At 61.3% G+C, this 12,097-nt stretch overlaps 1 protein-coding gene and 1 long non-coding RNA gene across 5 annotated transcripts; one reads left to right on the forward strand and one right to left on the reverse strand.

Annotated features, from left to right (window-relative positions):
* The first annotated feature begins 188 nt into the window (after nucleotides 1–188).
* DOHH (deoxyhypusine hydroxylase) lies at nucleotides 189–9,680 on the forward strand. Of its 4 annotated transcripts, none has more exons than XM_045990795.1 (5): nucleotides 189–368; nucleotides 3,930–4,282; nucleotides 6,614–6,690; nucleotides 7,727–7,967; nucleotides 8,913–9,680. In XM_045990795.1, exons 2-5 carry the CDS (start codon nucleotides 4,009–4,011, stop codon nucleotides 9,230–9,232), a joined length of 912 nt encoding a protein of 303 aa, XP_045846751.1. In that variant the 5' UTR covers nucleotides 189–368; nucleotides 3,930–4,008; the 3' UTR covers nucleotides 9,233–9,680. The 4 variants fall into 4 exon arrangements, with proteins under 4 accessions (XP_045846751.1, XP_045846752.1, XP_045846754.1 ...); XM_045990796.1 differs by having other exon boundaries at nucleotides 196–342; XM_045990798.1 differs by lacking the exon at nucleotides 189–368 and adding an exon at nucleotides 828–955.
* On the reverse strand, nucleotides 4,295–6,604 carry LOC123932523. The gene is made up of 3 exons (XR_006816445.1): nucleotides 5,666–6,604; nucleotides 4,966–5,031; nucleotides 4,295–4,591 (listed from the first exon to the last, which is right to left on the reverse strand). It is a non-coding gene; the product is annotated as an uncharacterized LOC123932523 (long non-coding RNA).
* Nucleotides 9,681–12,097: the final 2,417 nt, after the last annotated feature.

Consider the following 12,097-nt stretch of genomic DNA (forward strand, 5'->3'; position numbering starts at 1 on the left):
GAGTGGGAGGGAATGTCTTCCGCGGAAAGAGTAGACGTTGCCCTTCCCTTCCCTGAGGGACACCCTTAGACGCCGTCTTCTGTGTGAGTGTGAGCTGTGGCACTGATGCCGACTCGTGCTTCCAGACCGCCCTCCTGCCGCGGAGTCTCTGGCTGGACCCCCCCCCCAGCGCTGCGTTGGTGCCGGCCAGCCCGGTCACGTGGTCGGGAAGATGGCGGCCCCCAGAGGGAGCCGCGAGCGTCGCGGTTGGTGAGTCACCGGTGGTGGCGGTGACAGCGGGTGGTGGACTCGGCGGTCTTGTCCTCCGGAGCTCGTTTGGGCGTTTCGGCGGCAGGGAGCACGGTGCGTGGCCCGGGCCAGGCGGGCAGGTACGGGAGCGGGGAACGCCTCGTGGGGAGGTCCCGTCTCTAGGATGGACTGGTTGGGGGGATCGGGGGGCATCCTCCTGAGGGGTTTCGAGTCCCGGCGAGCTCTTTCCCCAGGTTCTGGGGACCCTGTTTCGCCGGGGATTGGATTCCCAGGTTGGGGGACCCTGGGAGCCAGCGCGTGTCGGGAGGGGTGATCTCTTTCTCCAGTTTTGGGAGAACCAGCGGTATGAGGGAGCCAGTACTTGGGGGCCCGCGTAGACAGATCTTGAGGCATCCGGTAACTCGGGGTCTCTTCCGAGGGGAGGGATCCTGCGAGCATCCCTGGGGGAATCCTGTGTTGGGACGACCCCTTTCTGGGGGAGAGTTGGTTCCCAGAGATGTTTTTGTTGGGAATTGTTAGTTAGACAGGTCTCGGGTGGGGGCGGGAGGTCAAGGAGCCCGGTCTCCCCTTTCTCCGTCCCTTACTAGCTCATCAAGAGGCTTCCATAGGGCTGAGCGGATTCCAGATTCTGCTTTGGTTAGGGGCTGATCCCCTCAACCCCACGCCCACACCCTTGCCCTGCTTCCCACTGAAGAACGTGCTGAAGGTATGAGCCAGGGGCTTCCAGGAGGCTAGGGGAGCCCTCCTTGGTACAGAGAGGTAGGTTTGGGGCTCCCTGCAGGAACATTTAAGCTCTGGTTTGTCAAGTGCGTACTAGGTGCTCCGTGACCACACCTTTTTTTTCCCTTTTTTTCTTTTTTTTAAGGTTTTAGTTTTTAAGTAATCTTTACATGCAATGTGGGGCTCGAACTCACAATGCTCCATGGACTGAGCCAGCCAGGCACCCCTCCGTGAGCACACCTTCACTTGCAGTAACTGTGAGGTCCAGGTGCCCCTTCTACCCACCTTGCGAATGCAGTGGGTGTTCAGTTCACTCAAATACAGTTTGGGCACTTCCTGCCATGGGGACAGATCCCAGGCTAGGCAGTGAGCACACAGCAGTGCACAAAGCAGCGTAGATACCTCTGTGTGTGTGTGTGTGTGTGTGTGTGTGTGTGCGATTTCTTTATTTTTTAAAAAAAATTGTGTTTATTAATGTGACAGAGAGGGCACACATGCACTAGCAGGGGGAGAGGGAGAAGCAGGTCCCCACTGAGCAGGGAGCCCCATACAGGGCTCGATCCCAGGGCTCTGGGATCAAGACCTGAGCCGAAGCCAAACGCTTCACCGACTGAGCCACCCAGGCGCCTCCAGATTTCTCTTTATTTTTATACATATAAGGTTCTGTCCTCCAGGCACCGATTTTCTAGAGTAAGAAACTGATCAGTGAAATACCCCGGATACCAGGTGCTGTTAGATGCGCAGGGAAGCCGAAGGGGAGTGCGGCACAGAGAGGGCTTACGTGGCTATAGCCGGGTGCTCAGAGAGTTCCTGCCTGCACATTGAATATCTGAGCAGAGACTAGAGGGAAACCCGACTTGGGAGCTATTTGTAGTTTTCTTCCAAATGCAGAAACCAAGCCCAGAGACTTGCCCCAGTTCGGGTCTTGCCCTGGAGATCTGCCGCAGATCCTGGAGCTGGAGCTGCCCTGTTGGCCAGATTCCCCTCATTCCCAGGAATCTAAGGACTCTGGGGCTGGGTAGGCGATGAAGGGCCTTTTCCGGGTGTCTTGAAGGTGATCCTGCAGAGCCCAGGAGTCAGGAGTCCTGGGCCCTATTTGCCCTTGGCGTGCCGTGTGACCCCACGCAAGTTGCTGCTCGTCCGTGTAGCAGAGTCCAAGCTCGGGGCCCCTGACGCCTGGCCGGCTCGCTCGCTCCTGGTTTCTGGTGCTCTCCCTGGATTGCTCAGGCAGCTTCCCCTCCCTCCAGGGGATCCGGCATGCCACAGCAAGCTTTACGAAGCGTCCCCCAGGTCTTCGCTGGTCCAGAAGACAGAGATGGCACCCCTCCTCCCAGCCCAGGCTGGTCATTTTGTCTCTGTCCGTCCACTCAACCTAGCATTTGTGGCTTAGAGCTTGACTGTGGAGCCCAGCTCCCTGGATTGATGACTCCTCGCTCAGCTTGTAAGCAAGTCACTAACCTGTGTGTCTGCATTCTCGCCTGTAGAAGGGTGACGAGCCTTGTGCCCATCTCAGAGGTTTTTGGGGAGAGGTAAATGAGTTTATGAGTGTGAGGAGCTTAGCAGAGGGGCCTGGCACATAGTAGGTCCCTGTAAGCATCAGCCGCTGTTACCGGTAGGATTGGTTTTTATTGCGGGCCTACTGAGTGCTGGGAATATAGTGGCGACGAAGATAGTCTCGGTCCCTGCCTTCAGAGTTCTGATGAGGGGTAAGACCCACCGTAGGCAGCTGAGCTGGTAAACGTCCTGTATGGTTTCTCGTAGGGCTAAGGGCTCTGAAGAAAAGTAGAACAAGGGAAAAGAATAATAGGGACGACTGTAATCAGGGAAGGCTTCCCTGAGAAGGTGACATTTGAGACCCAAAAAGTGAGAGGGTGAGCATGGGGGAGGGGGGCATTTGGGGAGGAGTGTTCCTGAGGACAAGAACAGCCCATGCAAAGGTCCTGGGGTAGGCCTGGTATGTTGGAGGAACAGCCGGGAGGCCTATGTGGCTGGAGCAGAATGAGCAAGGGGTAGAGGGGGAAGAGAGGAGAGGGCTGGCAGGGGTCAGGGCAGGGCCTTCGGGACTGTGAGGGAGTTTGGAATAACGAGGTGCTGCAGGAGGATTGTGCAAGGGTCCAGTTTACGAGCTGAAAGCATTCGCGCCTCAGTTACCTGTCACGTCGCAAACTGCCCCACGGTTAGCAGCTCTGAGCAACAGCAGACCGGCTCTCCCACAGTCTGTGCGGGGATCTGCGCCTGGTCGCCGGGAGCTTCCGGGTCCACTCTCTCATGAGGTGGCAGTCGGGACACGGCTGGGGCTGCCTCGGCTGGAGGCTGGACGGGGGCTGGGGGAGCTGCCCGCGCTCCCGCGGCTGGGGGCCAGAGGCCTCGGTCCCTCGCCTCGTGGGGCCCTCCATAGGGCGAGGAGGACGCCACGGCGTCCCTCGTGACCCGCTCTCAGAAGCCGGCCCGTCACTGCTTCCATACCCGGGGGCTTGCCCCAGTCAAGCCTCTTCCGTGCGGGAGGGGCCGCAGGGAGCGGGGGTCGTGGGGTCCCTGGCGACCTGTGGAGGCCAGGACAGCAGAAGTCATTGCTGACGCCCAGGCGAGAGGGCCAGGGAGGGGACGCAGCAAGTCGGAGGCCACGCAGCAGGTGGCGGGGCCAGGCCGGGCCTTCAGCCCAGACGCCCGCCCCACCCGGGTCCGAGCTCTTAAATGAACGACTCCGCCGGTGGGGGAAGAACACCTCACCCGGGGGCGCCGGGGGGGCTCGGTGGGTTGAGCCTCAGCCCTCGGCTCGGGTCAGGATCCCGGGGGCCTGGGATCGAGCCCCGCATCGGGCTCCCTGCTCAGCCGGGAGCCTGCTTCCTCCTCTCTGCCTCGCTGCCTACTTGTGATCTGTCTGTCCAATAAATAAATAAATCTTTAAAAAAAAAAAAAAAAAGAACATCTCACCCAGGCTTCTGGCTTTCTGCCCGTAGGTTCTGGCGCGCGGGAGCCCCCGCTTTCAGCTCAGGTGGGGCTGCGCGAGGCCCGCGGGCAGGAGGGCGCGGCGGCGACATGGTGACAGAGCAGGACGTGGAGGCCATCGGCCGGACGCTGGCGGACCCCCGGCAGCCCCTGCAGGCCCGCTTCCGGGCGCTCTTCACCCTCCGCGGGCTCGGGGGCCCCGGAGCCGTCGCCTGGATCAGCCGGGCCTTTGGCGACGACTCCGCGCTGCTCAAGCATGAGCTGGCGTACTGCCTGGGCCAGATGCAGGACCCCCGGGCCATCCCCGTGCTGCTGGACGTGCTGCGGGACACCCGGCAGGAGCCCATGGTGCGCCACGAGGCGGGTGAGTGGCCAGGCCGGGGGCGCCGGACCTTCACCCCCTCCCCTGCCCCGTCCCTTCTGCCTCGTGTGCCCCCTCTCCCTCCCGCGTGAGCTGGAGCAGGGCTTGGCGGCCTTTGCCCGGAAAGGGCGGGTGGCGAAGTGTTCAGCCCCGTGGGCCGGACGGTCTCTGTTGCCAAGACTCACCTCTGCCCTCGTGATTAAGCCGCCGTAAACTGCCGTCTGCAGAGAGGCATGGCCACGTGCTGGTGGGACCCTGTGGGCGCTCGGGTTTGAACTCCATGGAAGTTTCACACGGCAGGAAATAGCATCCCTTTGATTAAATATATATACCTGATATTTATATTTTATATTTATTGTATTACTGTACAATACATTGTAATATTGTACAATACATATATTGTATTATATATATACATATTATACATATATAAATATATACATATTTGTATAGATGTATGTATATATAATATACATATATATGTATATATATGTATTACGTATGTATACATATACATATTATGTATATATACATATAATACATATATAAATATATATACATATATAAATATATATACATATATAAATATATGTATTATATATAATATATATTTTATACTATATATGAATATTAATTTACATATATAGTTTTTTTTTCAAGATTTTATTTTGAAGTCTTTTCTTTACCCGACCTGGGGCTCGCGCTCAGGACCCCAAGAGTCACATGCTCTCCTGACTGAGCCAGTTGGGCGCCTGTAAAGAAAAGACATTTAACAATGTGAAAACCGGGCGCCTGGGGGGCTCAGTGGGTTAAGTGTCTGCCTTCGGCTCAGGTGATGATCCCACGGTCCTGGGATCGAGCCCCGCATCGGGCTCTCTGCTCTGCGGGGAGCCTGCTTCCCTCTCTCCTGCTGCCGCTCCCCCTGCTTGTGCGCACTTACTCTCTGTCAAATAAAATCTTTGAAAATAAAAAATGAAAGGATAAAAACCATTTTTTGCTCACACAAAGCCAGGCAGCGAGTTTGCCAGCCCCTGGTGTCTATTTCATTTGCTCACGTCACTCCCCGGGCCAGTTTCTTGAGTACCTGCTGCGAAGCAGGCCCTGCGACCTTGGGGGACACCGGAAACAGGAGAAGGGAGTAAACTCCGTGGCAATCCGGGGCTGTTGAGGCTGCGTCTCTGTGACCAGTGAGCTCCTTGGCAGATCGGGGGTGGGGGGGCGCTCTGTTCCCATCTCACTCATTTTAGACATTTCTCATATCCTCTGAAGTAGTCCCCGGCTCTGCTGGGCCTCCCCCTGTCCCCAGGCTGCCCCCCGTAACTCTCAGGGTGCCAGGCATAGTTTTTGTTGGAGGTGTCCTCACCAAGAACATCCTCCAAACCTCACCTTTCCCGTGAGTTCCGCTATTTTTGAGCGTCCAGTACTGCAGAACGCCTTGTTGGGTGATGTTGGAAACACGTGGGGTGCTGAGGAGGCCATCGAGCAGGGAGCAGGGTGAGAGGACCAGAAGGCTCACCCTTTCTAGTCGGCGGACAGAGATCTGAATGAAGGCAGGCGGTTATCTGGAGAAAGGTGCTTCAGGCAGAGGATGCAGCCTGTGCAAAGGTCCTAGGGCTGTACCGTGCCTGCTCCCCGGAGAAGTGGCAAGGAGGCCCCTGTGGCTGGAGCCAAGAGAGTGACAGGGAGAGAAGAGGAGAGGAGGGGCCTGGGGGGCCTCGGGGAGCACTCCAGCTTTTACTCTGAGGGCTGTGGGCAAGGAGGGCAGGCCTGACCCGGATTCAGGTCCTTTAGGGTGTTCATGATTGTGGGCAGCAGCGTCCTCTACCTGCTTGCAAAGGGATTGAGTGGGCATGAGTGTTTGCTGGCTGCGGGTCTGTTCCCGCTCAGTGCCGGTGTCGGCCCACAGGGACCCACGGGGAGATGGTCCGGCTCCCCCGCCAAGCCCTGCCTTGCTCTGCTGACCTTCCTCTCCCATGTCACAGCATGAAACCTCCTCCTCCAGGGCTCACTCCAACGAGCTCTACTCCCCTGGGTGTTCTTGGGGCTCCATGGTGACCAATGTCCCCAAGTTGTCACGCTTGTCTTTTTCTCCCCATCTAGACCAGGAGCATGGGAGGCATGGGCCAGGGGGTGGGGGTGGGTCCCAGCCCAGTTCCACGCTCCGGCTCCAGGGTGTGGGTCACAGATATAAGCAGAGCCGTGGGGCGCGGGGCAGGGGAGGGCACAAAGGAGGCGGTGTTGCTGGTCATGCCCCCCCCGTGCCCCCCATCCCCACCCCAACCTGTTGGCGGCATTTTCCAACCAACCGTGAGCTGTCTGTGTGGTTCTTCTCAGGCGAGGCCCTGGGGGCCATCGGGAACCCCGGCGTTCTGGAGGTCCTGAAGCAGTTCTCCTCCGACCCTGTCATCGAGGTACGTGGCCTGACAGTCCCCTCCCCCCGGCCTGGACCAGCCGCCCTCTGTGTCTGGTTGCCAGGGCATCGCTCTGCCAGGGTCCTGGGAGACAGGGCGACAGCCAGGGTGGTCACGGGCCACTGCCCTTCTCCGCAAAACCAAACCGATGTCCTGCCCGGCTGAGCCACCTCGCCTCGCCCGTCTCCCCGCTGCCTGCCTCCCTTCATTCTTCAGGGGACAGCTTTATTGAGATAGAATTCACATAACATAGACTTCGCCCTCTGAAGGGGTACGCTTCGGTGGTTTCTAGAGCGTCCACGGAGGTGTGGTCCACCATTAGGAGAGGTGCGACCCTGTCCTAGTTCTAGAACATTCCATCGCCGCAAAAGAATGCCCTTCCCCATCCCCGGCCCCCAGAGCCCCCTTTCTGTCGGTGGAGGAGTGTCTGGGCGTGTCACACGCGTGGACTCACACCCCTGTGGCCTTCTGTGTCTGGTTCCCTCCCTGCGCGTCGTGGGCTTGGGGTCCGCCGCGGGGCTGCGTGGGGGCCTCGCCCCTGCTCCGGCTGGTACTCCCGGGCCCACGTCTTGTCCCGCCAACAGACACTGGGGTCGTTCTCACCTTCCGGCCCCCTGAACCGTGCTGCCGGGAGCTGCGTGCGGGTTTCCGGGTGGGCGTGTGTGTGTCCCACCGGCTGCTTCTCGCCGCCCGGCCTCGGCCCCAAGAGCGGAGGTCTCCGACCTCTCAGACCTAAAGCACTCACGTTTCCTAATGAGCTCGAGGACGGAGCCCCAGGTTCTCGCCGCCTCTTGCGGGGCTGAGCGGTCAGGCCTGGCCTCGCCCTCCATGTGGCCCACGGGAGGGACTCCGCGCCGCCGTCTCCACCCGACGCCCCCTCCGCCGCCGGCGGGTCTCCGCTCCGCTCCTGGCCCTCTGTCCTCCTGTCGCTCCCTCGTCGCACAAGCCCCTGCGGTCTCTCTCCGGCCAGAATGATAGAGCCCCCGAGGGTGGGGAAGGGGGTCCCCATGTCCACCGGGCACCCCTGTCCCCGCAGGTGGCGGAGACGTGCCAGCTGGCCGTCCGGCGGCTGGAGTGGCTGCAGGAGCGCGGCGGGCAGCCGGCGGCCGCGGGGCCCTACCTGTCCGTGGACCCTGCTCCTGCCGCCGAGGAACGCGACGTGGGGCGGCTGCGGGAGGTGCTGCTGGACGAGGCCCGGCCCCTCTTCGAGCGCTACCGAGCCATGTTCGCCCTGCGGGATGCCGGCGGCGAGGAGGCCGCCTTGGCGCTGGCCGAGGGTGAGTTGGGGGCGGGGCTCACGGGCAGGGCGCCGGGGGTTGCTCAGGAGCGGCATCTGCGAAAACGGAGCCGCAGAGTGACCCGGGGAATGTGCGTCCCGGGCCCTGCGGGTGGGCAGCCTTCCCCCCAGCTCTCCGTGGGAAGCCGAGGCCGGGAAGGCTGGGTAGGGGGGGTTGCCTGGGCAGACAGCGGGTTGGCGAGCCGCGGACTTGGGAGCCAATCCCTGGCAGCGCGGCCCCGGTGTCCTGGGCCCCTTTCCGCTACTGTGACTTGAGTCGCTCTCGTCCCAGCTCTGCAGGGCGCTCTCTGCAGGCCTCTCCCCGGACCGTCATGGTCCCCTGTGCCCCCTGCCCGGGCTGTGCCCCCAGAGGACTTGGAGCCCTCTCTGCGCTCCCAGAACTTCTGTTTGGCAGGGAGATGCCGGCTGGTCGTCTGGCCCCTGGGCCGCGGGGCGGAGGGTCCCCGGGGTTGCTGGGCAGGAGCACAGTGGGGCTGGGTGGTGCTTGGGAGTGGGGGCCACAGGCAGGCAGGTGGCCTTGAGCCCTGGCCCAGCCTCAGGGGCCTCTGGTCCAGGGCAGTCACGGCGCCCCTCCTGGTGGTGGTTTCCCCATCAGTGTAAAGCATGACCTGTCTTGTGCCCCTGACGGTTTCCTCATTGAACACTCGAGAGCGTAACATGGGCTCGAGGAGAGGTGGGAGCAGCTGTCAGGGGACCGTGGCCCGGGAAGGCCACACCTGCCCCGTCTGGCCTTGCGGAGGGCAGAGCTGTGTTCCCAGTGCCTGTTGGCGGGCAGCTTATTACCGGGCTCTGCTCTCTCCGACTTCTCCTGCCGCTCTGGCTGCCGGTCCCTCCCCCCGAGCAGCACTGACCACCGGGGCTGGGGCGGGGTGTCCTGGGCACAGGGAGCCCCCTGTCCACCTCTCCTGGTCCTTCGTGCCCACAGGCCTGCACTGCGGCAGCGCCCTCTTCCGCCACGAGATCGGCTACGTCCTGGGCCAGCTGCAGCACGAGGCGGCCGTGCCCCAGCTGATGGCGACCCTGGCCCAGCAGGCCGAGAACCCCATGGTGCGGCACGAATGCGCCGAGGCCCTGGGAGCCATCGCCCGGCCCGCCTGTCTGGCCGCCCTGCGGGCCCACACGTCCGACCCTGAGCGCGTGGTGCGGGAGAGCTGCGAGGTGGCGCTGGACATGTACGAGTATGAGACCGGGTCGGCCTTCCAGTACGCCGACGGGCTGGAGCAGCTGCACGCAACCCCCTCCTAGAGCCGCGCGCCTGCCCTGCGGGGCTTGGCCCGTGAGCTTGGGTGATTGGGTCTGGCTTCCCCGTCCCCCCAGCTGTCTGCTCGACTCGATCTGGCTGCTTTTGCATCCTGACTCCCCCAAGGCCAGCCTGAGATGTCCCATGTCCCCCACAGAGGGGGGCCTGGCACAGGGCTGCACACCCAAGTTTCTGGTTATGGGGTTGGGGTGTCGCATGGGAGCGGGAGTCTGAGGGGGTGTTGGGGGCGTTGGGGTACCCTGACCCAGCCTCTCGAGGAACCAGGGGTGCCCTAAAAGGCGCTGTGGGCAAACCCAACCCCACTGGGCCTGGGGCCTCTGACTCCCTAGCCCGGGACTAGGCAGGGTGGGGAGGTTGTTAGGGGCTCGGGGGCTGGGGAGGGACAAGCAGGCCCCAGGGTCCAAATGAACTATTAAATTATTTTGGCCAAGACAGGACTCTCAGAAAATGTGGGGGGCTCTGTAGCAGGCTCATGTCAAGGAACGTCTCGGGGAGGGGGTCGGGGTGTTCCCAGAGCTCCAGGCTCAGGCTCTGGTTTCCTCTCCAGCCAGCCCACTGCCGGGGGGCTGGGGGAAACAGCCCCCAGCCTGGCCTTCCCCCCTCCCTCATTCTCACCCAGCCCCGTCGGGGTTTAGTGGTATGGCTAAGAGTCCAGGCCGTGGGTTCCCATCCCGGCTACCTGCCTCGTTGTCCAGTGCGGCGCGGAACACCCTGTTTTACGGTCATAAAACAGGCGTGACCATAGAGCCTAAGCTCACATGGGACACAGTCACCTGCTGCTGTCTGCCGGCCAGCGACATCCCTGACGGGTCACATGAGGGCGTAGACGCCCAGAGTGGGGGTCCTTGGGCACTGTGACCGTGAGCTGGGTCTGCCACACCGATGCCTTCTGTCCCCGGCCCTTCTGACACCAGGCGCACGGGGTCTCCGCCCGAATTCACGCAGATCCCCGGGTCCCCTCCCCACTGGTGATGATTTGCTGGCGCAGCTCCCAGAGCGCAGGAAAGCCCTTGACTTGCCCGTTCCGTATAAAGAATGTCACGAGCAGCCAGGCGAAGGGTCCTGGGTCCGGGGGCTTCCTCCCGCGGAGTTTGGGGCACAGCTCCCTCCGCTACTGGGTGCACTCACCCACCCCGCAGCTGTCTGAGCCCCTCGGGTTTTGTGGCGGCTCCGTGTGCCCCCAAGGTTGATTCAGTCGGTGGCCGTTGGTGATTCTCTCTCCTCCAGGGTCAAGGATGTGGCCGAAAGTGCCTCCAGCCCCCAATTCTGAAGCCACCTGTGAGCCCGCGGCCCCCAGCCTGGTTGGCTCACACAGGTGCAGTGGCAGGGCCTTCCTGTGGCCCTGCCCCTCAGGAAGTCACAGGCTTTTCAAAACCTTATTTTTACTTGTTTTAGAGCGAGGGGGAGGGGCAGAGAGAGAGCCCCAAGCCGACGCCGTGCTGGGCACTTAGTCGATCCCGCGACCCCAAGATCACGACCTGAGCTGAAACCAAGTCAGTCACCCAACCGACTGAGCTACCCAGGCTCCCTGTGAAGTTACTGACTTTTAAAAGGGGCCGGGGCCCGGGCCCGGGACACACATTCCCCATTACCTCGGTGTCACGGGCACCTTGTCCACGGGCCCACCAGCCACCCTCCCTGCTCTCCTCAGATGTACCTGTGCCCAGCAGCAGAGACCAGCGGGGATTTCTTAAAAACAAGGGAAGGGGGGCGCCTGGGTGGCTCAGTGGATTAAGCCGCTGCCTTCGGCTCAGGTCATGATCTCAGGGTCCTGGGATCGAGCCCCGCATCGGGCTCTCTGCTCCGCAGGGAGCCTGCTTCCTCCTCTCTCTCTGCCTGCCTCTCTGCCTACTTGTGATCTCTCTCTCTGTCAAATAAATAAATAAATAAAATAAAATCTTAAAAAAAAAAACAAAAAACAAGGGAAGGTCGACCCACAGCCTTCCTGGCCTCGTGGCATCCCCGGGTTCTGTCTCCCGCCCACTTTCTGCTTCTCTCCAGCAAGAGCCCCTGGAAGAGGCCAACCCTGCCTCCCTCCCAGGGCTCTCCTCCCCCTCTACCTGCACCAGCCAGGCTCGGCTCTCCTGTCCCCAGACCTGTCACAGTCTCTGTCCTCCTCCCCCTCCCCGTGGGGTCTCTCTCATCCGGCCAGCCCCCATCCTCCTGGGAGCTCATCGGGGACCAGGCTCCTCCCCCACCCCCAGGTGATGCCCACAGCCCTGTCTCCAGCCCAGCCCTCTTGCATAGTGGCAAGGCACCCCAAACATAGCCTGCCCTTAGGATTCCCCACATTACGCCCCACAGCTGTTTCCACAGGAAGTGGAAACTATCACTCAAGGGCTCAGCCTAAAAACATCCGGGTTGGATCCGTTTAATATTGGCCCCAGATCTGTCCACATCTCCCTCCTGTGCCCCCAGCCACCATCACCACCTGCCTGGACCCGCTCAATCCCCTCTGCACCTCCCCCCAACCCCATCTCCCTTCCCTGAGTCCCGCCTCTCCGGAGAGGCCACCAGAGGGGGCTGGGGAGCACTCGGGGCTGCCCTCCCTGCGTGGGCCGAGGGTGGGGAGCCCAAGTCCTCCCCAGGGCCCTCAACCTGCCATGCCCGTCCCTCCCAGTGGCACCCTCTGCTCCAGCCAATCAGGCCGCTTCAGTGTTCTTGCAAGGGTCAGGCCCAGTCCTGCCCCAGGACTTTTGCATGTGCCTCTCAGGAGCCTGGAACCTTCTTCCCCCGAGGTACCTCACCTCCTCACCGAGGCTTGCCTGAGCGCTTGTGTTGAAATCATGACCTCACTCCCCATGTCCCTTTATGCTGTTCCCTGTTTTCTTTTCCTCCATAGCATCTAC

Source organism: Meles meles, chromosome 20 (assembly GCF_922984935.1).
Source record: "Meles meles chromosome 20, mMelMel3.1 paternal haplotype, whole genome shotgun sequence".
Taxonomy (NCBI): Eukaryota; Metazoa; Chordata; class Mammalia; order Carnivora; family Mustelidae; genus Meles; species Meles meles.